Below are 26,381 nucleotides of genomic sequence, written 5' to 3'. Positions count from 1 at the left end.
TGATGGAGTGGAGTAGTGGGAGATGTCCATCATATATCTTTCCTGCAAACATGAACATCAGACACCTGAGCTCTGAGAGTTCTATAACTGAATCCCAGAGCTATAAAAGGGACTGAACAAAGATCCAAGAGTCTGAACCACTCACTCATACAAGCCTAGTAGCTCTGGCCACCGAGATAAGAGTCAGGACCCCTACTGCCTTATTCTCCCAGCTTCTTTGGATCCTGGAGCTTATAGGGGTAGGAAAATGTAGACACCCATGCTGAGGACTTACCCACAAAGTTTTCCATCATCTGAGGGCTGTGGTGGGGGGAGGGGGCCAATCGCAGTAGCTCCTCACCACGAGGCACAGTTGGATAGTTGATGGCCTGCACATAGATGCTATGCTTGGAGAGCAGAAGATCACAGACCTTGCTGTTGAGTGCTGCATTACCCACCTGGACTCAAAAGAAAGGGCTTTGAGTACCTCTTAGCCTGGGGCCACAATTGCACCCCAACCCCATTAAGCAGGTGAAGCAAACCAGATTAGGGCACCACTGAATTTGGGGACAGATTGTTTTTCATAAAGGGCTTAGGCAGTGACAGCTCCACAATCTCTATCAAGGGGAAGCCTAGGACCAGCAATGTGATGTGAAGGAGGAATAGAGCTGGCATCTTGTCTTGATACTATTTGTACAGCAAGCACATTGGTTAACTTGGGGTGATTGGAAAGCCAGGGCAGTTCTGAGTTGTTGTTGCTAGGTTCATTTAAACATTAAATAGTTAGTTAGACCCAGTTGGCCCTCTGTATCTGTGTCTTTTGTTCAAGTATCCAACCAGCCTCAGATAAAATTTAAATATCTTTAATGTACAGACTCTCCTTGATACAGTTTAACTACTGAGTCATTTTTATTTTGAATTTGGTATTATTGGTGATCTAGAGATGGTTAAATGTAATTTGGAAGGCTGACTAGATTATATGGAACTGTAACACATTTTGTACAGCTGAATGTGAGCATTTAATGGATTTTCATATGGGCCATGGACAAGACTGGAACCAATCCTCTGTGGATCCTGAGAGATTACTGTTCTTTCTCATCCTAAAAATTGTTGTATCTTTCCCACACCCTGACTTAACAGGCTCACAGAAATATATGCCATTTAAGAAAGGAGCATGACTTGATTTTAGAAGTGAGAAGAAACATTTAAGCAGAGCTGGTGATCTAGAGTACCATCTGCTTCTATGGCTGTTCATTGTATTGTTTTGACCTCAACTATTAGTAACAAGTATGTTTTGCAGTATAATCAGGTGTGATAGAAACCTGATCAAATTGATAGCCTTTACTTCGTGTTGTATGCTCCAACACTTTCTATTCTTTTTCCCTCTGTGTTTAAACAATTTGAAAACTGCCAAATTATAAGCTCAATATTGTGAGGGTCAGAGCATTTTAGTAATAGTGCGGTAATGTTTGATGCTAAATTGACAGGTTAATCTATGGTGGCTGATTTTTCAAAGCAGGGGACAAAGGTGACAATAAATAGTGTGTGTGTGTGATAGTGTGTGTGTGTGTGTGTGTGTTTCGAGGGTGGGTCATAGTGTTGATTGAAGGAGCAGGTGTCAGTTTGTTGCAAATGGGAAGGTTCTAAGAGCAGGGAAGTGGGGAATGGGGGTGTCCTCACCCTGATGGGGATGATGTGGCTGGGACAGGGGATAACAGGAAAGCCCCTGTCCATTAGTAGCTGGCGCATATGTTTGACGTTGCGCTGGTGTGCCCTCCTCAGGGCTTGACCCTCCTCTCCCTTGAGTAGACGCACAGATTCTAGAGCCCCAGAGAGCACCATGGGAGGCAGTGAAGTGGTAAAGATGAAGCCTGCAGCGTAGGAGCGCACCATGTCCACCAAGTCCCGGGTACTGGCGATATAGCCACCGACGCAGCCAAAGGCCTTGCCTGCAAACAAGCAAAAATCAGTCCCCAGAGGGGCAGGATCATGCCCCAGGTCACACAGGCAGGCACATCAGAAGCTGGGGCTCTAGGCTCCCTAGTCCTCTGCACATCTCTCCTGTCCATGTCAGAGCCATGCTTCTGTGGTTCTGAGATAGGACTGTCACATACTGCCATATGTGGTGACTAGATAGGCAGGAGCAGGGTGGAGACTGTTTCTTGGTTAGGGAGAATAACTAAAATGAGACTCATAGCTGGGTGGGTAGGAAAACAGTTTTCTTATTCAGGTTGAACCCAGTTGTTTGGTCCAGGTCAGGAGCCTTTTAGAAAACCTTTTCCAGACTTTCTTGGTGACTCTGCAGTGAGATGGGAAAGAGATGATTTGGTAGGATAAAAGCCTGGGGTTTTAATGAAGAGTTTTATGTCATTTCTATAACCCTTAAAAGAGATTAATGCCAAGGTGGGGTCCTGGGCAGATTTGAAGGAAAGAGGGGGAAGAAGGAGAAAATGATGAAATTATAATCTCAAAAAATAAAGAAAATAAAAATGGTTCTTGCTAAATTAAAGAAAAAAAGCACCCAGAGTTATAAATTCTTTCCAAACAACTGGAGCTGTACACAGAAGGAAGAAATAGGTTTGCTGGTGTTGCTTCTCCACATTGTACATAGGGGAAGTTCTTATGTACAAATGTTTGCTCACTCCTGGCTAGCTTTATGTCAACTTGATACAAGCAAGAGTCATCTGAGAGGAAGGAAAATGTGTCTGTAAGACTGGGCTGCACACAAGCCTGTAGAGCATTTTCATAATTAGTGATTGATGTGAGAAGTTCCCACCCCTTTGTGGGTAATACCACTGTGGGCTGATGGTCCTGTATTCTATAAAGAGAGCAGGCTGAGCAAGCCATGAGGAGCAAGTCAGTAACCAACACTCTCTCTATGGCCTCCCAATCAACTCCTGTCTCCAGGTTCTTACCTGGTTTGAGTTTATGCCTTGGCTTCCTTCAATGGGCTTGTGAGTTAGGATATGTAAGGCAAGTGAACCCTTTCCTCTCCAAGTTGCTTCTGGCCATATTTCATCACAGTAATATTAATAACCTTATCTAAGACACTCACCAAGAGTTCCAGATATGATGTCAAGCTTGTGCATAATTCCATCACGCTCCCCGATCCCTGCACCCCGGGGTCCATACAGTCCTACAGCATGGACTTCATCCACGAAGGTCAGGGCCCCATACTGGTGGGCTATATCACACAATTCCTCCAGAGGACAGATGGCACCTGAGAAAAGCCAATGGAAAGGAGTAGGAAGTCATAACCCTTTCCCAGCTCTATTTCTTGTATGGAATGTTCTTCTCACTTAAGCTTACTTTGACTTAGAAAAGGTGTTGTACACAAGGAGGGGGTGTTTGCCATCACTTGGGAGTATTCCAAACATCAACCTCATGAACCACACCCACACCCGAATTCTTCGTGTTTGTGTTCTCCCTGACCCTTTGCATTTCCTCATCCGGTCATTATTTTTAATTCATTCTGACAACTTCTTTTCTATTGTTTTCAAATTCTCCGCTGCTCTTCCTCTCATATGAGTTAGTACATTTCTATCTAGAGGTGGCAGTCATGATACCTGTGTTTAATGTGAAAAAAAAGTCTCCAGCCTATTACAGTCCTTGCTTAGGGACAACTAAGAAGCCATCCATATTTTTACACTTCCCAGGCCCTCTTTGTTTCTGTCTGATTTGAATTTCTGTCACTGTCTTCTTTTTGTGCTCGTATCCATGTTTGTTTCTATTTTTCTATCTCTCCATTTTTCCTCTCCCTCTGCTCTGTCTTTCTGATCCTTTTTTTTTCAGTGTATTCCTTTCTTCTTCATGCTTTCTCTGTACTCTTGTGTCTCATCTCAGGATTCTTTGTGGTTTTGCATTATTGACTTTCCTGAAAGTATCTCTGAGAGAGAGAGATTTGTCTTTGAGGAAGTGCTCCCTCGGGCTCAGTCACAATGTAGCAATTTAGAAGCTCTTTCATAGTCTATGCCTATTTACTGTTTTCCATGCTATTTGAAATGTCATCTGAATAGGCTTTGTGACCATTGTTAATATTCTAAGACACTATCCCTCTACCACCTAGAAATGGCTGAGGTAAAGAGAGTTGTATGTAATACAGAAGAAACATCTTCAGATGGAAACAGGGCTCCCTAGGCCAGGAATAAAGACCATGGGGTTAGGAGAAGGTAGACCACGTAAGGACCACCAACAACCAGAGATAAAACCTGAGACAAGACAGTTCAAAATGGTTCTGGCATTATTTCACAAGGAGAAATCCATCTCTGAATTGACCAGTTAGGTAATTTCCACCAAAATAAATAAATAAATAATGAGCGGTTCATTTGCAGGTATAACCAGTGTGATGATTTTGGGCCATAATTCCCACTAGGAAAATTTGAATAGCTGTTCCATGTTAAAAATATGCAAATGTGCTGTGTTTTCTTTCTTCATGATTGTAGAAATGTGCTAGCAGACATGACAGTGAGTTCCCCATGTACATGAATTCATTTAGTGCTCAGGGCTAGTCTAGTATTATTACCAGCACTTTGCAAATAAGCCAACTGCAACACAAAGCAACTTAGAAACCTCACACGAGAAGCTGGTGAGAAGGCTGAGCCAGTGAGAGGGCCTGCTGAGCAGCCTCATGACCTGAGGTAGATATCTAGAATCAAGAAGGAAGAAGTGAACCAATGTTGCAGAGTTAGCCTCTGACCTCCACATCATATACACATCATATACAATAATAATAAGTATTCTTTTACAACTTGCTCAAGCTAATAAATGCTTATGGTGTAATTTGAATGTGGGCCATTTTTGATTGCATGATGCTTATGATGCTTGTGGTTATAAATCAGGGAATACTAAGGGTCCTCCGTTGTTTCAGTTGGAAAAATGTCACCTTGAAAGGAGAGGAGAACCTCTTCCTTTAAATAAAGCTGGAAACAGATCCCTGAACCACATGACTTCTGGTGCACAGAACCAACAATAGACAGCTCTGGACCTTATTTCACTTGCTATAAGAAAGAAGGTAGAAGAATAAAATCATTTATTTCTGTTAAAATGTAATAATAAATGCAATAACTTTGATCACCTATAGCCAGACAATTTATCCTGAAGAAAAATGAGGCCCAGAGAATTCCAGAATTTACAAGTTTGCACTTAGATAATATGTATCAAGGGTGGGTTTTAATCCACATCTGTCAGACATGAAAACCTTTTATGACTGCAGTACTTCCTAGTGGACCATGGAACCCTAGGCAAGAGTTTATAAAATTTGCTGTTGTAAAGACCAGACATTGCCACGACCGACTTGCATATCATTCCTTATGAAAAGTGGCCATGCAAGGAAATACAGTTTTATATCCTAGTATGAGAATAATCATTTTGCCATCAACTGAATGAGGGAGTAAGACAAACTGCTCTCTGGGATTTAGCTTCTTTATGTGTAAGAATGTAATAGTGGCCTCTCCTTTGACATTTACTACCTGTATGACTCTGTGACTCCACTTGTTCATGACTCAGTTTCTTAGTACAATAATAATAGTAGTAGTATTAACACCTACTTAATATAATTAATTATAATAAATAATACCTACGTAATAATACCTACTAAAAATAAAAGAACCTACTTCATAGAATCATCATATAGATTTAGTGTTTTAAATATATAAACTATGAATTATTGCATAGCACACTAATAGTTGGGTTTGTCATCATGTTTATCGTGAGGTATCAATACTAGTAAACATGTACTCGAACACATGTATACATACCATCCATGGAGTGAACAGTCTCAAAAGCCACAATTTTTGGTGTCTTTGGATTGGACTTCTCAAGAAGTTTCTTCAGGTGTCCTGGGTCATTGTGTCTGAAGACAAACTTGACTGCACCACTGTTGCGAATGCCTTGGATCATGGAGGCATGATTGCCTGCATCTGAGTAGATCTCACACTCTGAGGAAACAGATGTGTAATTCTTCAGCTTCCATCTCCGTACTCTTGCTTTACTCTTTGAGTCTGACCTGGCAGGAGAGGAAAGACTACCTACTCCCTTTCCCCTCAGAAGACCTAGTCTTTTTCTTCCTCCTTTAGAAACCTTTGTGACATATCTCTTCTGCCCTTGTTGCAACTCCCCTGCCCAGAAACTCCCTCCAAGGATGCCTAGCTGTTGCTTCTGACTTTCTTGCGGGAGAAGAAATTCAGTTTTCCAGGAACCTTGAGTTTCTCAATGACAGGTTTTAGTTTTATTCCCCACACTTGGAAAAAATCAAAGGTTGGAAAAGGATTAATCTCAGAGAATGCTTGCAGACTTGGACTGATGCTAGATTCCCCTTGGTCTACTTGATACTTCATCTTTTCCAGGTAGCACCTAAATGTTTATAATTACAGGGATGGACGCTTATTAAGTTTCACTGTTGGGATTATATGATCATGACGGTTCACAGCAAAAGGAGCAGCCAATAACCACTTTACTGCACAGGAAAGAAAACTAAGCACCAGAAAATGGTTTTCTCTGGGATTGGAAGAATGCAAAGATTTTTGCTGGGTCATACTGGGAGGGTAGGGAAGTAAGGAATGTGGAAGAACCCCCAAATTTCACAGACATTAAGGAAGAACTGTGGCCTTCAATGGAGTAAGGGACTGCTTCTGTTTGAGAAAAATGAATCATGCTTTCTCCCACGACTTGGCTTGTCTAGCTGGAAGTTTCTTGAGATCAAAGCCCAAGCCTTTTTATCATTATATCCCTTGTTCCTAGTTTGAGGCACAAATATTGGTAAGGAAACATTTTTAATGAGTGAGTGAATGAATGAACAAGTGACTAATTTATAAATGAATGAAAGAGTAAGAGAGGGATGGCAAAAGATGATATTTAAGAGATATGTGTGTAACAGAATTCATTTTGAGTTAGGATCCCATTCTGTAGCCCAGAAAAGCCTGTAATTCACTATGTAGTCCTTTGCACTCAGCCTTCCAAGTACTGCGATTACAGATCAGATCTATCATGCCCATCTTAGGATCCAGTTTAGCTAGAAGCCATGACATGGAGTTTGCATTTGATCCTAGAGGTAACAGGGGTCTATTAAAGTATTTTGAACAGGGTAAAAACATGGATAGATTTATATAATGAAACTTTGTGCTGAATATATGAAGAGTATATTGTAGGTGAAGAAAGAAGAAATGAAGGAAATTATATTGGTTAGACTAGAATGGTGGTAGTAGACATGAAAAAGTGTTGGGTTCTGTTGGTTGAGGAGTAAAGAATTGATCAGAAAGAAATCCCTAAGATGTTAGCTGTATTTAGGGGTTCTGGATGACCTAAGAAAAAGTGTTCAAGAGGTGGTGATGTTTTAAGTGTACGCTGAAGTAGCAAACAGCAAATACAAAGACTTTTCTCATGCAGTTTGCCTTTTATAGGCAGGACAGAGACAAGCCAGGAGCTAGAGAGTAATGCAGGGGTTGAGGCAGGAGACTTATTTAAGGAAAGTGAATGGCTGAAGATATGGAGGGATCAAGGTGTGTGGGGAGGAGAGAGGACAAAGGGAGGGGGAATAGAGGGAAGTAGTGAGAAGTTCCTGAGTGGATCATGGGCAATGACCAGCATATGGGTAGAAAGAACAGTCAACAAGAAAAAGGCATACTCCACACTGTTAGAGGAAGCAAAGAGTGAATGCGAACTGGGGATGCATGGAAGTTTGTCAGTGTTTTGTGGCTCAAGGTTGAGGATAATGTTGTCTGGTGTCTTCTACTTTCAGGGTGGTAGGAGGGGAAGATGTGTGCTGGAAGGAGGGAGGAGGGGAGGACTTGACAAAACTGTCCCAGAGTCTTGAAAAGCTCTGAGTAGAGGTTAAGGGCTGTGACATTTTAGTGGCTTCTCCCTGAGCCCAGGATTGACAAAGATGTGGAACATTGTATCCATTTAAGATTCTGACTGATGGAAGGTATATGAGGGGACTAGAGAGTGGGAATGTGGGAAGATGGCCTCTGGTGTATCGGTGAAGGGATGCCTTTAGGCAAAAGAGGGGAGATATATTTCACAGTAAAGGAAAATAATGAAGAAATATTAGTGGTACTGCTAGATTTGGTTTCATGTCAGTAAGTAAGGAGAAGGTATTCAATGGTTTCTATATTATTCCTGCAGTAGCATGTGGGTTTTATGGTAAGAATGAAGGATGGAGGTAGAGGTTTTTAGATTTAAAAAAGTTTTTAAAAGCTCTGTAGAGACAAAAGACTGTATGTGTTAGAGAACGATGAATTTATGGTGTTACTGTTTTATAGTATTAGGTTCTGACATTTGTACAAGGTCCCCCAAGTGTATCTGCCCCTCAGATATGAAGGTGCTGACCATCAACCTAGGTTTGGAATGAGTAAAGACAAAGGCATATAACCATGCACTGTCAAGTCTATGTGTGTCAGGCAAAAAGGAGCTCAAAAGAGTGGGAGGGGGGCCATCCAGTGAGACTGGATGCTCTATTGCAGGACCCCAGCCTTGAATATAGATAGCTCTCACCATCTCACACCTTGTGCTCACCTGGCAGAAGCTTGGCCAGTGTAAAGAGAGTAGAATCATTGGCCACAAAACAGGAGGAGAAGAGCAGAGCCGAGTCCTTCTGGTGTAGTTCAGCCAGCTCCTGTTCAAGCTCCACATGAAACTTGCTGGTACCTGAGATATTACGAGTGCCCCCAGCTCCAGCTCCATGATTTTTCAGGGTCTCCCTGGCCCCCAGAAAGTGGAAGACAAGAAAAAACAAAACACAACTTTGTTAGGCACTGAGAAAATAGGAAAGCCTTCCTTAATGTGGTCAGTACTAATATAAATGGTCCTGCATAAAGGCTGTCCTTGGTTATAAAATAGAGGAAAGATGGAGACACATAGGAATACCCTAGAATGGAGGTAGAAAGTAGAAGTGATTTGAGTAGTTTGGAAAATCTAAAGGAAACCCTCCCTTCCTCCTTTCTCCTTCCTCTCTCCTCCCTTCTTCCTTCTTCCCTCCCTCTCTTCCTTCCTCCCTTTCTTTCTCACATCATTCTAAACTTTGGTTTCTAGCTCATGAAGTCAGTGGGTCTTAGTTTCTATTATCATCCTTGACACCAATAATGAATCAAACACAATGTGTTGGCTGACTTAGTTCATATCTGAGGAGTAGATACACTTGAGGGGGGGGACCTTGTACAAATGAAGTGGCCGTAGAACCAAGGTGTCCACTACTAATGTGGCTCTACATCTCTACATGTGACCCACAACTCATAGTCCACACTCTACTACTTACTGTATGGCCTGCAGGACACGAGGGTGCCTGCTTATGCCCAAATAGTCATTACTACACCAGACAGAAACATCCTTTGAGCCCATAGATGCCTCGGAGAAGTGTTGGGCAAAGGGGTAGGCATTAGCCCAGCGATTCACAGTCTTGAACACACGGTAGGTGTGGTCCTGTTTCTTCTCCATGATCTTGTCTCTGAAAAATTGGTCATAACCAAAAGCCTGGCTTCCTGCAGGAGTAGAAATAGAAATAATAATTTAACTCAAATCGCTCCCTGGGTAGTCTTTATTTTACCCATGTAGTTGATTTTAAGTTTTCTCATTGTCTTCTCACCTATTCATTTATTTGCTCAACAAATGTCTTACTAGTCCTCATTGACTTTTTTCTTCTAATGTTTGATGCGATATGTGTCTATAACTCTGTGTGTGCACACATTCAGATGTGTTGATGTCACGGTGCATGTGTGGGATTCAGAGAACAGCCACAGATGTCAGTCTCTATTTCTGTATTTGAGAAGAGGGTCTCTTGTTCACTGTGGTGTACTGCAGATGAGTTGACCCATCAGCTTCCAGGGATTTTTTTCCCCATCTATACCTTCCATCTCTTGGTTGGGACAACACTGAGATTATCAACACTTGTGCTACATCTGGCTTTTGTGTAGATTCTGAGGACTTGAACTCAGGCTGTTGGGCTTGCACAGCAAGCATTTGACCCACTGAGCCATTTCCCCAATTTTGGTTCACATTAACTCTCTGTGTTATTTTATTTAACCATCCCTCTGTTTCTCATTAACTCAGTAATACATTCAGAAATTTACTCAGGCTTTCTACTCTTAGCATGGCCTCATCTTTCTTTCCAGAGTCAGTGTGGAAGATGCTTTACAGGAGTTACCACTTCAGTCCCAGAGAAAGGAACATTGTTAGACCTAGTTTCTAGTCATGTCTCTTCTCGCCTGGTAGTTTTGTGATCCTAAGCCAGCAATGAATCCTCTCTACTGCAAAAATTAAGCACCACAAAACCCACAAATCATCCAATTGGTAAATGGGCTGATGAACCAAATAGACAATTTTCAAAAGAGAAGTTCAGATAGACACTGAATATTTTACATCCTTAGCCACCAGGGAAATGCAGATTTAAACTACTAAAAAGCAGTTTAAAAACTAAACTAAAAAGTTTCATCTCACTTCAGTCAGAGTAGCTATTGTCAAGAAAACAAATGACAACCAATTTTGATGAGCATGTGGGCAAAGAGGAAATCTTATACACCAAGGGTGGGAACGTAAGCTGGTACAGCAAGTATGGAAATCAGTGAGGAAGTTTCTCAGAAAAATAACAGAGGTTATAGAGATAAGTCAGTAGTGCATGCTGTTCTTGTACAGGGCCTGCACTTGGTTCAGTACCCACATCAAGTGGCTCACAACTGGCTGTAACTCCAGTTCCAGGGCATTTGACCCATCTAGTCTCTAAGGGCATTACCACACACTTGCATGCATGCACATACATATGTGTAATTTTAAAATGATAAAAATAAAACTTTTCAAAAGAATCAATTAAAAACAGACCTTCTATATGAATTATCTCTCCTGATCATATACCCCAATGACGCCAAGTCAGCATACCACAACGATACTTACACTTTCATCTTTATAGCTATACTCTGCATAATAGCTAGGAAATAGAACCAGCCTAGATGTCTATAAGCAAATGAATTAATAAGAAAGATGTTGGACATATAAAACAATGTAATGTTGTGCAGCTGTAAAAAATGGAATCCTGACATTTTCTGGAAAACAGCTAGATCTGGAAATCATTATGTTAAACAATTTAAGCCCGACAGAATGACAGATATTGCATGTGTTCTTTCATATATATGTGGGACTTAAAATTTAAACTGTGTATATAGTGTATATGTTTGTACATGTGTATTTGTAGGTCAAAAAACAGAAAAGGGAATATATGTAATAGGAACAACAAACAGAAGGCTAACTAGGTAAAGAAGGGGAACCAAGGGGAGAAAGGAACAAATGAGAATAAAATATAATAACACATATGTACAGTGATGCCTTGTAAAAACCATTACTTTGAATGCCAACCAAAATAATTCAAGGTCAAAAAATGGTTTTAAAAAATTCTCTTATGTTTTAATGTCCTCGTATGTAGTAGACTGCTGCTTAGAATTCTTTTCTTGCCAAGGTGTGAGAATCTGAGGATAACACTGATAATTGATATAGGGTAGTTAGAGTATCATGAGAAGCATAATAATAATACTGGTTGTGATTAAAACTAGATAGTATCTTATTTTATTATCATAGCTGGCACTAATGAATGCCCAATACATATGAACCCTACTTCCAGAACCCTTAAAGATGCTTTTTTTTTTTTTTTTTTTTGGTTTCTCATAGCAACCTGATATGGAGAGTTCTGTTAGTATCTGTATGTGACAGATAAAGTGACTGGGGCATGAAAAGAACAGCTAGCTAGACCAAAGTCATATAGCAAATTAATGCTCAGCAAAGAAGTGACACGTTGGTGTAGATAATGAAAAAGGTAAAACTATTGGATTTTATGTAGGTATATTCATGTGGATGTAAAGCTAACATGTAGTCTAAACCAGAAGAATACAAAAGCTGTAGAAACAACCAGAATTATAGGTCCTGGATTACATGAATAATGATGTATTCACACCACGGAACAGGATTCAGCCATTAATAGTGATTATGGAGCTCTGTGTATGAATGGACACAAAGGGATAAGTGATATGAGGTTGCATTGGTAAGTGGACAAAGCAGACAGTGATTATGATAATGAGAATGGATGGAAAATTCCCTTTCTGTGTATGTATTTGTGCATGTGTGTGCGCGTGCGTGTGTGTCTGTGCCTTTGTGTGTGTATAGCCATAAGAAGGTGTGTCTGGGAGAAAGTATAACAAAAAGTTAATAGTAGATGGTAATTTACTCTTTATTTTCCTGTTTCTGTTAAAAATATTTTTATTCCTATATTAGAAAAATAAAGCGAATTCCATTATGAAAAATAAACATAAGAGACAGAAAGGGAATCTGTGAAGGGTGAAAACCTTTGAGAGAATGTGGGAAACAAATAGTGGAGGGAAGCCTAATTTTTAATGAGACATCAGCATGAACTAGAAACACCACATTACCGTAGATGGCATTTAATTTTTCTTACCATAGATGACTAAGTGTTTGAGTGAAGTGACTTAATTACAGAAGACACAGCCCCAGCAACACCAGCACTAAGACTTCCTTTTGAAGTCTCTTTTGTTTAAAAGTCTTTACATTTCCTCTCTTCTCCTGTGTCCCACATACTTTCAGCAGCTACTGCCCTGTTCCTGCACCCTTCATTCCCATCTTGGCAAACTCACCAGTCATATTGTTCTGAATCAGATGGGGAAGTGCCCCTTCAGTCTGCTCGGGACCCTGGAAACGAGGGAATGAATGGCCTCGGGTGGTTGAATCCATGGAGCTCAGCAGGTCTGATGGGGGAATATGGAACTCATTGGCATGAAGAGAGAAAACAAGACAGTATTTGTTGTCCTCTTTAGTTTGGTGTCTTGTATAGAAACTCAAATTTAGAAAGTGCACAAGGCTCTTGGAGTACTTGTCTACAAAGTAAGCATCCACTTGTATCCCTAGTAGCAATGCCTAGAATGTCCAGAAACCTTCTTTAATGTGACTCACACTTCATTGCCCTTTAGGTAAGGCAACCAGGCTATGTACCCTAGTCCCTGCACTAGGGAGTACATGTTAGTCTTCTTTTCTGAACATCATTCAATTTTAATAATTTGTTTTATTCTTAGTGATAACTCAAAGTGGCCTGTGGAAGATGCCAATGGTATGGTCATCGCTTAAGTGTAATTGTTTTGGGTGCTCGGCCCAGGTTGTCCTTGAATTTTATACCCTTATAAAGATTGTTTTGTTGAAGAAAAAAAAAAGGCTTTCTTTGAATTTTTTTAATAAAATAATAATGCAAAATACATTGGGGGGAAACAAAGCTAATTAATGGACTATGTGTATGAAGCATCTATCCTCTTCTCTTTTTCCTTAATATGAACACAATGTGGTTTGCTTAAATTGAGATCCCAACCTTTTGGATTCTATTTAGGCACTTGGGGGAGAAGAGGGCCCATTTTAGACTGATGCCTATAAGGTATAGGAGTTTGTGCATGTGTATGCATTGGCAACTGCCTATTATAGCTCCTCTGCAAAAGGCCAAGTCTTCCCATCATGAAATGTCCACAAGCTTTCCTTGGATTTGCCTAGCTCAAGAATCTGATAATGTGGGTTTAGTCATTAGGAATGGAGGTTGGATAAGATGGAGGTTGACTCCAACCTGTCTTGAAAGTCTTGACATCCTCTTGGACTTCTGGAGCTGCCCTCTGCACAATCTTGCTCTCCCCGTCTTGGAGTTCTGACAGCATGAAAGGACAATGGCTCTTAGCCCAAGATGGAGAGTCTACACAAGGTAAGAGAGTAATTGCACATTCATTCTTAGCTATGCATTCAGCTCAGCAGTGATTACTGAGACTTATTATATTCTAGAGACCCCTAGGATAGAGACAAGGAGTTAAATCAATCTGGTCTCACTGTTAGGGGAGTTCTTAAGCAGGGAGAAATAGCACATACTAATAACACATTGGGAACAGTGGGATGGGAGGGAACACAGGACAAATGAAACCTACAAGATATAAGGGATGTGACCAAGAGTTGTATCAGATAGGCTAGGCGTCTAGGCCAGATTTTCAAAAGCCATAATGTCCAAATTCAGTGTTTAATGGGAAAATTGAGAGGAGATAATAGTATAGGATAAGGTTTTATGTCAAGAGCAAAGGCAAGGGATTGTAGTACAAGAGAATAGATTTCAGCAATTTTAACGTCGTTCAAAATGGCTGAAGTATAGTATATGAGTCTCTATACATACCCTGGAATTTAGAGAGTAATTTATATTTACTTTATGAATATCCTGAATATATGTTTTTAGGTCAGTTCATTGTACCTTGACATTTTCACATTATTTCTCCAAGCTGTTAGGTAATGATAGTCAGATTTGGAACTCTGTCTTTATGACCCAGAAATTCCCATTTGCCAATAAGCTCTTCTTACCTCCTCCAGCCTTGGTTGCCTTAAGATGGATTTGAGAACAAGTTGGTCCTTGAGTGGCCAGGATGGGGCAGCGTCCACTACCAAATAGGAACTGGTAGGTTTTAGCCACTTTGCCTAGGAGGCCTTTGGGGCCCTGAGAGAGCACTGGACAGGACCGTAGCAACATAGCTGCTGCTACCATCCTGAGCCCAAAGTCCTGTAGAAATTGTGGAAGAGATGAGATTCCATCATAAGAGCCTGGCCAAAAGCCCAAAGTCATGTCTGTTTAATTCTTTGCCTTTACTTTCCCACTCAAATGTAGTTGCCTTCCTCAGAGATCCCCTCATTATCCTTCTCAGCCAGGAGTCCTTGCTGTTAAAATGTTAAAGTGTTAAAATGTGAGGGAGAAATGAGAAACACCACTAGAGAAACAGGCAGCTTCTAACTAGAGGCCAGAAAACGTGGTTTCTGATTTACTCTGCCACCAGCTGCTCAGTGATTGTGAAGATCATTGAAGTGACTTTGTGCTGCAGAATGACAGCTGACAATCTACCCTTTGATCAACACCTAAGACTACTTACTATCTTTCAAAGACTGCTATCCTCTACTAAATGAAGACTCCGCCCACTTATGCAGACAGATGCCATTTACAGGAGCTTCTGAGGCTAGTCCTGCTGTGTCCAGAGAATTCTCTACCATAGAGGGGAAAGGAGCTTAAAGCCAGCTGTCAAGTTAAGGAGATCCTGGAAACTGGAAAGGGCAGTCATGTGCCCTACAGGATATGTACCACCAGGTTGGTATTTTGATATGTTTGGATTTTTTTCTTGACTTTTGGTTAAACTCTGATAAAAGAGGGGGTACAAATAAGACCCAAAGAGGCTGGAAGACATAATCTATGTAGATCAGTAAAGAAGACAAAGGCTAACATAGAGAAAAGAAAGGGGCTGGAGAAAAGACAGGGAAAATGAATAGAAAAAGATACAGCAAATGACATATAACTCTCACTGAATATTGGCTGAACTTCGTAGTAAATTAATGAGTAACTATGATCTTCAATAGGAGAGTATAGGGGGGTACGGGAAAAATCAAGACAACTTCAGAAAGATAAAAGAATAGAGTGAACAAAAGTATGGTGGTGGAGGAGGAAGACCTGAAACTGAGAAAGAGAAACATCGGAGCTGGAAGGAAGAAGAGCAAGGTAGAAATAGAAAGGTACATGGAGTGGAAGACTGATACTGAGAAGCAAGACATGAGGATGATGGGGGTACAGAAAGAAGGGCAAGATGATAAGACTAAAAAAGGAGATGCAGGGAACATACAGGGAGGGACAAACAAACAAAGGGATGACAGGTATCCTAGAGTAACATAAAGACTGAAAATTAAGCAGGAGAGGAAGGAATCCAGCAAGGGAACTGGAGCACAGAGATAAAAGGGCTAGACTATAACAGACTTAAGGGAGGGGAACCTGACCCTGTTGGAGTGGTGGTGGGAGAAAAGCAATGAATAAGTCAAGTGAATCTTTAAAAACACTGAAAGCTCAAGAGACCATGGTAGTGACAGAAGAAATGGCTCAGTGGTTAAGAGTAAATACTGTTCTTCCAGGTTTGCTTCCCAGTGTTCATGTTGTTATGGCTCACAACTCCCTGGAACTCCAGCTCAAGGAGATCCAATGCCTCTGGTTTCCACTGGCTTGGCACTCATGAATACATACCTATGACAGAACCAAAGACATACACATAATTTAAAAATAATAAATCTGTATTTAAGAAGGAAACAGGTGGGTGAAAGGAAGGGAGGAGGTAGGGTTGAGACCAAAACGAAGGACAGAGCAGGAAGAAACAGATTAGAAGAAAAGAAGCCAATTGTAGAGCCAGAATCAATGGGTAGGGACAAGATACAGAACAGCACAATCAATAGGAGAGATAGGAAAGACAGTGGGAAGACTAAGGCTCTGCCAAGAAAGCAAAAGGCTCAGTGTATAAAGCCTTATTATGTGAGGGACAAGGGAGCAGGAGGAATTCTTGGGCCTATGCTATTGGCAACTTCTTTTCTCTCCCTAATCTCAAAGAACAAGCAACCCCCTCTTACTTTACAAAGCAACCCAGTCATCTTATTCTATCTTAGAACATCCTCCCTCCCTTCTCAGGCTGTCACAGCAGCCTGAGTTACTTTGTGGGCCTGGTCACATGAGCCCTGTGGTGACAAAAAGCAGAAAGCTGGTTGGAAGGATTAGATGTAATAAACAAAACAAACAAACAGAAAGAAACTTGTGAACCTTTCAGCCTGATGGCTGGTACATAAAAAGTTAGACTTTTAAATTTACATTCTAGCTTCCTAGCTTCTTTGTTCAATGTTTTTGGGCAAGGCACTTCTCCTTTCTGGGTCTTAGCTTTGATCAGTTGTCAAATGTGAGGTAATTCTTCTGCCTACATCACCTGGTAGGCCATTGGTTGGGTCCAGTGCCTACCTCATATCTGGAAATAAGAATCGCCCTTCTGCCTGCCTGCCCATGAAGGCTAAAGCACTCAAGGCTGAGCCTGCAGACCATAGATAAAGCCCCTAGAGTTTATCACCATTAGAGTCTGGCTACTCCCTAAGATGAAGCCAGGGCGTGGGAGAGAAGAAGAACCCCTTCCTGGAATCACGTCTGAGCATCTGGCCAAGGCCGGCTCTGGCAATCTGTAGGGAGTCAAGATGGATGGCCCAGGTTCCTGCAGGTTCGTACAAACTGCTTCTCTGACACTGAGAATAGCATTGAAGTATATAGTGAGACAGGAAGCCCTTAAAATTAGAGGCAAAGTACTACCCTGGAATGATGGTTGATTAAGGCCTACTTCCATGTGCAAAACCAGAAAAGGTTCAGTGGACTCACCATTTTTGTGCGGCTATTGGTGCTATACTGAGGGTCCTGGGAAAAATACAGAGTACTTCTTGATGTGAATTGAAGTCTTGAGTTTATTTTAAAGCTCCAGTAACAATTTCTCTTGTCCTACCCTGATCTTCCTGAACATCATTATGACCCATAACTTTGTATTTAGACTCTTAACATCCATTCCAGAACAACATTTCGTATGAACCGGGAATGAGTAAAGCTGAATAGAAGAAGCATTTCAGGCAGTTGAGGGTATTAAGAACATAGGCTCTTAGGGTATCTCTTGGCTGGGTATTTTGACACCACAGGAAGTGGAGACAACAGGATCCTGAATTGCATATTAGCCTGGGCTGCATAGTTCCCAGCCAGTCACGACTAAGTAGCAGATATTTTCTCAAACAAAATATCCAAGTTCCACCATGCACATATCAGGCCTCGTCTGGAAAGCTGGAGATGAGATTTTTTTTGTCTCACTTTTATTATAATTTACTGTGTATGAACTTTGACTCCCCTGCCCCCTCCACCCTTTCTGAACCTTACTTTCTCCACAGACATTGGATTAGATTGGAGATTTCATAATTTATCTTCTGGTTTTGATATTCAAATATTAACAGAGCTCTGACCATTGTCAATGTTCCACATACATAGACTCACTCAGTCCTCAGGACAATGTTGGAAATAGATACCGAGGCCCCAGACAATCGAATGACTCACCCAGGCTGACTGTTAAGCAAAAGAAGCAAAATTTCAACTTAGGCAGCCTGGCTCCAGAGACCCCCTATCTTAGCCACCATGAATCCATGGTCCAAACAGTCCATATTTTCTTAGCTGAGTACTTGACTCTAGACACCAAGCCACTCTGTTACAGTAATATAGGCCCCATTACTGTGCATTCATCTTTTATGACCAACACTTTCCCCAGATGTCCTGAAGTCAGATTTGAGGCACTGTTGGATATTTATTAATTCATTCCACCACTTAATGATTTATATATCCCACTGCATAGGAAATATTGCCAGGATTCTTAAAAGAAAATCAAAGAGAGAGTGGGGAATTTTCAGGACAAGTGGCATCATTGCTCAAAGGTGTTTTTTCCCCTGTATCTCTACAATTCTCTTTTATGTCAGCACCCAATTTGCAGTCCCATAGGCCAGAAAGATCAGCTGGGCCACCATCCCAGCAGGGAAGCCAGAAACTGTGCAGCTTTCCTGTGCTCTGGCTCCCATTACTTGTGGCCTGCTTTTAAGAATCATTTAAGTCTGGGAAGCATCAGACCTTACCTCCCCTCCTAGTACCCTCTTTCCAATCCCAGAAAACCATAGGAGAATTAAAAACAGAAGAATGTAGACCACAAAACCAAAACGAAGAAATTTGTGGGAACTTTGGGCAGGCTCTCTTGTCAAAGGATAAATGACCTGCCTGGGGTCTCACAGTGACTTAAGAGTGAGACTCCAAATTTCCTGCTTTTTTGGCACAATGACAATTCCCTTCCACCTTTTCTCCTTTATTTCTGCTAATTCTGCAACCTCTCAATTCCTGCATCTTGCCTTACCATTCTTAACCACCCCCCACCAAAGCCTCCAGTTTTCCTTTCCTGGATCTGACCCCCACCCCTACCCCCAAGGCTCTGAAACCTTGCATTCTGCTCTAGGCCAAGCAGAAGGAAAGGGGTCAAGTGACTTGGGCACGTGGTGAATTTTGGAAGAAATGTTAAGATTTCTTTCCTAGAGAAACAGAGGAGATGAAGAGACAGAAACAAGAGGAGACAAAGATACAGAGTTGAAGGAAACAGAAATGGGTTTGAGAAGCTCCAGAGAAAAGTCCTTTGAGGGAAAAGTAACAGAAAGCAAGAATGTCTGAGAATAAGTGAAGTAAGATGAATGGTACTGGAAACTAATAAAAGAGGGAGAGATGGGAAAGAAAGGTTAACCCCAAAACAGACGAGACAGTTTCTGTGAAGGTCAAAAGTCAGGTCTAGTCACCCAGGGTCAATGTACAGTGTGGGTGAGAGCCCAGAAAGAACACTGAAAGTACCTCTTACCTGTTGCCCTGCACTGAGGACGAACCAAAGACGGTGAGTGCTGTGGGCTGGACTGGGAAGCAGCTTTCATCCCAGCCTCTCGCTCAGCCCCGCCCACATCCCACCCCACCCCCTTCCGCCTTGGCCCTAAGGTATCTCAGGCCTCTGCTAAAGATAAAAAACAAAGTAGTCTCCTTCCACATTCTCATTCCCTCTGTTCTTTTCCTTCTCTTTCTGTTTTCTTCCTCTTCTCCCTCTGGGGTAGTAAAACCAACTCATTCGATTTTGAGATCAGACCATCCTTATAAAGCCAGGGCACCTTCTGGAAAACTGTGCCTCTGACCAAACCAACTAAAGTTCCCTTAACCATGATAGGAGGGCAGTAAGGGCAAGTCCTCATGGAGAGGACCCTGAAGTCAGACTTAGAATATACTCTAGGCACTGAGGCTCTGAAGGATGTGAGCCTCCAGGGGAAGCTAGATCAACTCAAAGGATGTTGGTGTCACTTCAATGAATGCATGAACATTTGGCACAGTGCCTAGTTTGAGAACAGTAACAGCTCCTGTTGATTCACTACTTTTACTCTGTATCTCCAGGGTACATTGATTAATTTACCCTCATAAGAATCTTAAGACCGAGGCACGGTTATCTGTCTGTCACCGATAAAGAACCTAAGGCTTGGGGTGGGGGCTGCTACTAATAATTGCCCATCTAGAAAGCACATAGCTCAGCTACAAAGTAGGCAGTATGCCTCCAGACTCACACTCTTCTATACATCTTAGGACATGCAGTTAAAATATGAGACTTCTCTGTTTTCTCTCCCTTTCAATATTTTCTCTCATGTCTTATTCACCATGCCTTTCCTAAGCCTAAGACAATGGGACTATTATAACTAGGTAATTTCATCTCTATAGCAAGTTGTATCATCAATATTATATCCACATTAATAAAATGGTAATCTACATATTATGTGCCATTTCTTTTTTTCCACATGGCCACATGTCAATAAACAATGATGGTCTTTCCGTAGAAGTCCACTCTTTAGTGGAGTTGCAGTATTAAACCCAATGGTATTATAATTCATTTAAATACACCCTCGTGGATGGAAATATAGAACAGTCCCAGGGATTCCCCCTCTACTTTAGGAATAACTTTGTAATAAATAACTTTTGACATTTGTGAAACTTTCTACAAAAGGAAAGTTTCTGGGCCTATGAAATGGCTCATCAGGCAAAGGTGCTTGCTGAGTAAGCCTGGCTGCCTGAGTTCAGTTCCTAGAAACCATGTAGAGTTGGAAGGAAAGAACCAACTCCACAGTTTCCTCCGATGATGTCCACATGTGTTCTGTGGTTCATCCCCTACATCCCCCACATCTGCACATATAAAATAAATTATACAAAAGTATAAAGAGATTTCAATTTTGATATTGCCAAATTATCTTATGCATATGGTATATTTTCCCACCAGTGGTGTGTGTGTGTGTATGTTTGTATCTGTGAGAGAGGGGGGAAGGGAATTCATTGTTATAATTATAGGGACTAAACATGGGATCTCTGCTTTCACTTGTTTTTCTTCGATTATTAATAAGGTTAGATATCTTTTCATATATTTCTTGATCATTTGCCTGTTTCTCATCTGAACTACTCAATATACTTTTCGCCTGTTGTTGGGATGAGTTGGCAGTATAAAAGGATGTGTTCTGGAGTCAGATTCACCCAAATTATTTTATGTTATATTATGTTTGTATGGTTCGCTAACTCCTTTTTCCTTGTGTATAAAATGGGACTATCATAGCACATATACTATAGGATCATTCATATCGCATTTTTATAGGCTTTTAGGTCATTAGCTGTAGCAGTCCTTTAAGAAGTATGTTTATTGTCTTAATTAGGGTATCGGTTGCAGTGATGAAACGCCATGACCAAAAGCAACTTGAAAAGGAAAGAGTTTATTTCACCTTACACTTCCACATCACAGTCCATCACTAAGGTAAGTCAAGGAAGGAACATAAGGCAGTAACTTGGAGGCAGAAACTGCTAAGAAAGCCATGGAGAAGTGCTCAGCCTGCTTGCTTTCCTTTCCTTTCCTTTCCTTTCCTTTCCTTTCCTTTCCTTTCCTTTCCTTTCCTTTCCTTTCCTTTCCTTTCCTTTCCTTTCTTCCTCCCTCACTCCCTTCCTTGCCTTTATTTATTTTTACCTCCTGACCACAGTTTCTCCTCCCTCCTCTCCTTCCAGTCCTCCTCCCCAACCTTGCTTCCCTTTCAACAACTCCTCCTTTTCTTTTCTGAAAAGGGCAGTCCTCCCATGGTTATCAACCAAACATGACATGTCAAGTTGCAGTAAGACTAGGCACCTTCCATTGTATTAAGACCAGAGGAGGCAACCCAGTATGAGGAAAAGGGTCTCAAAAGCCAGCAAAAGACTCAGAGGCAGCTCCTGCTCCCACTGCTAGGAATCCCACAAGAAGACTTATCTATATCACTATAACATATATACAGAAGGCCTAGGTCAGTCTCATGCAGGCTTCCTACCTGTCAGTTTAGTCTCTATGAGCCCCTATGAGCCAGGATAGTTGATGCTGTGGGTTTTCTTGAACTGTCCTTGACCCGTCTTTCTTATGGCACCCAGAACCACCAGCTCAGGAGTGACAATGGCCACATTGAGCTCCACCCTATGTCAATCATCAATCCAGAAAATGTACCACAGGTTTTCCCATACACTAGTTTGGTAGCGTTTTTTTCCTCAATTGAGGTTCTCTCTTTCAGAATGACTCTAGCTTCTGACAAATTGACATGAACCTAGCTGGAACACATATTAAAATGATTTCTGTGATATTTGTTGCCCAATCTGGATTCGTTCATTAATTCAATAAATACTGGTTGTTTGCCAACCACTGTGATACTGTAGTATTGATGTGCTAAGTGCTAAAAGTTTTGCTGCCTAGAATAGGAAAATAGGATATATTTCAGTGTATTTAACCATCTTGTAACAGTTGAAGATGGTTTCCAATTCTTCTGGAAAGTACTTAAAATAGAGATGCAGTAGGCAGATAAGATGGCTTTGTGGGTAAAGGCACTTGCCATGAAGCCTAACTTGAGTTTAATCCCTAAGAACCATATGATAGAAAGAGAACCAACTCCTGCAAATCGCCCTCTCTCTTCTACAAATGTGCTATGGCACACATGCTTCTTGCCCCCACAAAATCAAGCAATCAGTCAGTCAATGTAATAATTAGATCTGTAGTAACTGACCTCCAGTGTTTTAGTGAACCATTTGCTGCATTCAGTTAAGATTATTACCCCTGAGAAACCCTTCCTAACCTCACACTGGCTCAGGTCCCTCTTTTAGAACACTGCTCCTCCCAGAATTTATCACACTGTATATTCAGTTATATTTTTTTGTCATTTCCACCATCAGATCCTAAGAAATTAGAGAAGGATCTAAAATTATTAGCAAAAAGGGGCCTCATAGAAGGGCTTGCTGGCTGTGGTGCATGTGGTGCATGCCTTTAATCCCAGCATCTTGGAGGTAGAGGCAAGCAGATCTCTGTGAATTTGAATTCAGTCTGGTATAGAGTAAGTTCCAGGACAGCCAGAGCTACATATTAAGATCCTGTCTCTAAAAGGGGGTAGATGTGGGGAGAGGCTTTCTGTATTCGGGTACATGCTTTCCAATCCTTGCACCCTATTCTGCCTATGCTTAGGAAAGCACTGGGGGAAAAAAACCCACCCAGACTTGGCACACCTCCAATAGTGAAGAGGACTATTGTTAAGTGATACAGTGGTAGAAACAGGAGCTTCCCAGGTTACTGGGAAGGATTCTTAAGTTAAAACTAAGGGGTTCTGTGACAGACTAAGAAAGATTACTTTCTAAGTAACTTATATACCTTATAAGAAATATCTTACCAAGCCCAGAATGGTAGTAGCTCATGCCCCTAATCCCAGAACTTGGAGACAGAAGGAGGAAGCTCTCTCTAAGCTCAAAGCCAGCCTGGTCTACATAGGAAATTTCGGGATATCTAGGACTACATAGTGTTGCAGGATATTTGATCACACTGTAAACCCCAAGATTGTGTTGTTTAATAAAAATAAAACCTGTTTCTAGTTGTGGTGTGGCTCAGTCCTTAGCACACACTTTAATCCCAAACAATGAAGGTAAAGTGAGTTTGTAGAAGGAGGCACCCAAGTTCGATAGTGCTGTATAATTGAGGAGCAGACAAACTGATGAATGAAAGATTTGACAGAATAGGATAGGCCTAACTCTCACAAGCAGAGAGAGAAAAGGAAAGCTACTTAAGGGGAAATGAAGAGAAAGCAGGCAGTTCTACCAGCACAGTTGTACAAAGACATGTTGAAGAGAGAACAAGCCAGAGAAAGAGAAGGAGCCAGATTAGAACATATTGCCAGAGTTAGTATGAAGGCAAGCAGAACAATTCAGGAGAAGCTGAGAGAAACCAGATTGTTCCAGTCATCTTTGAGGGGAGTTTTGAGCCAGAACAGCTGAGTTGAATCGGCCAGCCAGAGCTCAGAAAGAACTAGGAAGGGTGAGCTTATTCAGCAGCAAGTCTCAGAGGCTGAAAACATTATGGCCTAGATTATATTCTATGGAGGGTAGAAGCTTCCAGGACTAGGCCTAGGTTAGCAGACTGAGGCAGTAAGCCTCTGAGATGACAATTACATCTGGAGATTTAAAAATCCATTTACAACATAGTGAGACTCTGATTCAGAAAAAAAAAATTGGGGCCTAGAGTGGTGGTTCCATAGTTAATGGCTCGTATTGCTCACACAGAGGACCCGGATTACGTTCCCGGCATCACATGGTAGCTCAAGGCCCACTTTGTCTTCTTCCTGGTCCAGGGGAGTACTTGAGGATGAATGGCTTCCCTCCTCCCCTCGCTTTCCTTCCCTTTCTTTTCCTCTCCTCCCCTTTCACCTAACTCCTTTCCACAATTCCTGATCTATTTGAATTAACTTATTCTGTGTTTTGGTTGACTTTCTGCCTGCCCGAGAAGTCCTCCATGTTCAGAGTCAGGGCGCCATTCATGTCTGCATTTCTGATATCAGCCTCTATATATATATATTCTGATGATGTACAGTTGAATAGACTTTAGTGAGCTGGTTCTTTCAGTGTTTATAGTGCAGTTACTTACACAGCAATAACTATCCTAGCACTCAAAGTATTGTGTGCATTTTCTATTGTTTTTAGCCTGAATTTTCCAGCAGCTTATTGAAGCATAATTTATAAACCATGAAGTTAGGAAGAGAAATGGAAGCTTTAAGAGATGGGGTGTGGAAGATAATAGAACACATGGGTTATTAAAGTAGAAGGAGAATATTGGGAATAATAGGGTACATTAGGGAAATAGAGGGTCCAAGAGACGGGGGAGGGAAGGAGTGTAGAATCAATCAAAGCAAGTATGTATGAAAGTACCATAAGGAAACAAATGTAAGCTAATTAAAAACACTTAACTCATGTCAAATACACAATTCAACAATTATTTGTATATTTATATAACTACACAATCACTACCTTTAATACACAAATATTACTATTGGTTTTTTAAAGAATGCTATTATTTAATTAAAGTATATGAACATTTTATAACTTAAATTTGTGCTTTAACAGTTTCATGAATGCCATGCATTCTGACTGGGGCCTAGAGTGGTGGTTCCATAGTTAATGGCTCTTATTGCTTACACAGGGGACCCAGATTACCGCCCCCCCCCACACACACTCTTATCTTTCTCCCTCCCTTGTCCACCCGTTTCCTACTAATCTCCTTCCCACATTCATGTCTTTTGTTTTGTTTGTGTCCCTTTGGATCTGAACTTTTTAAAGATTCTTATACACGTTATCAACTGTTTCCTCTGAAAGCTGCAGCAATTAATGTTAGTGTCAATAGTTTGTGACAAATCAGAGTTGAGAAAGAAACATGGAGCACTGTTGGGCGCTCTGGTGGCTTAGGCTTTACTATTCTTTCTCTTTTTTGTTGGTGGTAACATGTACCCAGATTCTAGAGTAAATGTCAGCAAGTAGTCTCTTCTTGGGCTTTTTTATAATCCTGTTTCGGGTGTGTTCCTTATTCTTGTGAAATTGGTCTGCGATTTCTAGGTTAATTTAAATAATATACCTGTTCTTGTAAGATTTGATAGAACAAGCTGGTAAAATTATTTGATACCCAGGCCATTCATTCAGTAGTGGCAGTTAGGTCTCTAACAGCTTTTCTCATGAAGTCTTTGATTCTTTATATCTGTACTTCTTCCCTTATCAGTGTTAGTGATTGATGTTTTTAGAATGGTAGAGAGTAATATTGGCAGTTCACTTGTGATCTTTGGTTAGGTGTAGATGAAATTTGAAAGTTCAGTCTTTTCCAACTCAGAGTCTTATACATATTGTTTCACGGGTATATGAACTTGGTATTAGAGGTAAGGTGCTACGTGACAAGCTAAGAAAGAATACTTTCTTTTATAAGTAATTTATATACCTAATAAAAATAACTTACCATGCCCAGTGTAGTACCCCACTCTTTGAATCCCAGAACTTGGGAGACAGAGGTAGGAAGATCTCTCTGAGTTCAAAGCCAGCCTCATCTACAGAGCGAGTTTTAGGATACCTAGAGCTATATATCTCATTAAAAAGATATTGCGAGCCAGAGAGAGATGGTGATTAAAGGCACTTGTTGCTCTTACAGGGAACCCACCAAATTCAATTCCTAGCATCCACATGAGAACTCAAGATCAGCTGGTACTATATAGTTCCAGTGGATCCAATGACTTCTGGCCTCCACAGAAACTACACACATTTGATATGTAGATATATGTGCAGGTAAAGCACTCATATAGATAAAATAAAAATACGTCTTGAAATAAGTTTTAGAAACTCTTATCATCAAGCCAGGGAGATAGCTTGGTGGGTAAAGACATTAGCTAAGCTAGCCTAATGACTGGAGTTTGGGTTCGGGAGCCCTCATAAAAAGCTTGTCACAATGGTAGGTGTCTGTAAATCCAGCATTCCTACAGTGAAACGGGAGGTGAAGATAGGAGAACTTGCAAACTCACAGGCCAAGAAGCCTGGAGTATGATCAGATCCTCTACTCTGTTCCCTTGATTATAAGTCTGATTGAGCATTACCAAACTTAAAAAGCCTTTGATTAACATTTTTAAAAAATTGT

The 26,381-nt window shown here is 41.1% G+C and overlaps 1 protein-coding gene and 1 long non-coding RNA gene across 3 annotated transcripts in view; one reads left to right on the top strand and one right to left on the bottom strand.

The window, feature by feature from the left end:
• Alas2 (5'-aminolevulinate synthase 2) overlaps window positions 1–26,381 on the bottom strand; it is a 38,249-nt gene that overhangs the window by 2,192 nt on the left and 9,676 nt on the right. Inside the window, exons 2-10 of one of the 2 annotated variants that reach the window (XM_034485731.2) lie at window positions 14,341–14,536; window positions 13,571–13,693; window positions 12,603–12,713; window positions 9,230–9,452; window positions 8,491–8,675; window positions 5,736–5,915; window positions 3,035–3,199; window positions 1,660–1,928; window positions 275–437 (exon numbers count right to left, since the gene is read on the bottom strand). In XM_034485731.2, the coding sequence (XP_034341622.2) occupies window positions 275–437; window positions 1,660–1,928; window positions 3,035–3,199; window positions 5,736–5,915; window positions 8,491–8,675; window positions 9,230–9,452; window positions 12,603–12,713; window positions 13,571–13,693; window positions 14,341–14,536 (1,615 nt within the window). The remainder of the gene's footprint in view (window positions 1–274; window positions 438–1,659; window positions 1,929–3,034; window positions 3,200–5,735; window positions 5,916–8,490; window positions 8,676–9,229; window positions 9,453–12,602; window positions 12,714–13,570; window positions 13,694–14,340; window positions 14,537–26,381) is intronic. The other variant, XM_076918825.1, reaches the window with a different exon arrangement.
• The window catches only part of LOC143435576 (uncharacterized), a 37,711-nt gene continuing 25,863 nt past the window's right edge, over window positions 14,534–26,381 (top strand). The window contains exons 1-2 of the long non-coding RNA XR_013106016.1: window positions 14,534–15,112; window positions 21,103–21,200. This is a non-coding gene — a long non-coding RNA (uncharacterized LOC143435576). The remainder of the gene's footprint in view (window positions 15,113–21,102; window positions 21,201–26,381) is intronic.

Source organism: Arvicanthis niloticus, chromosome X (assembly GCF_011762505.2).
Source record: "Arvicanthis niloticus isolate mArvNil1 chromosome X, mArvNil1.pat.X, whole genome shotgun sequence".
NCBI lineage: Eukaryota > Metazoa > Chordata > Mammalia > Rodentia > Muridae > Arvicanthis > Arvicanthis niloticus.
This window is presented reverse-complemented; position numbering and strand designations above follow the sequence as displayed.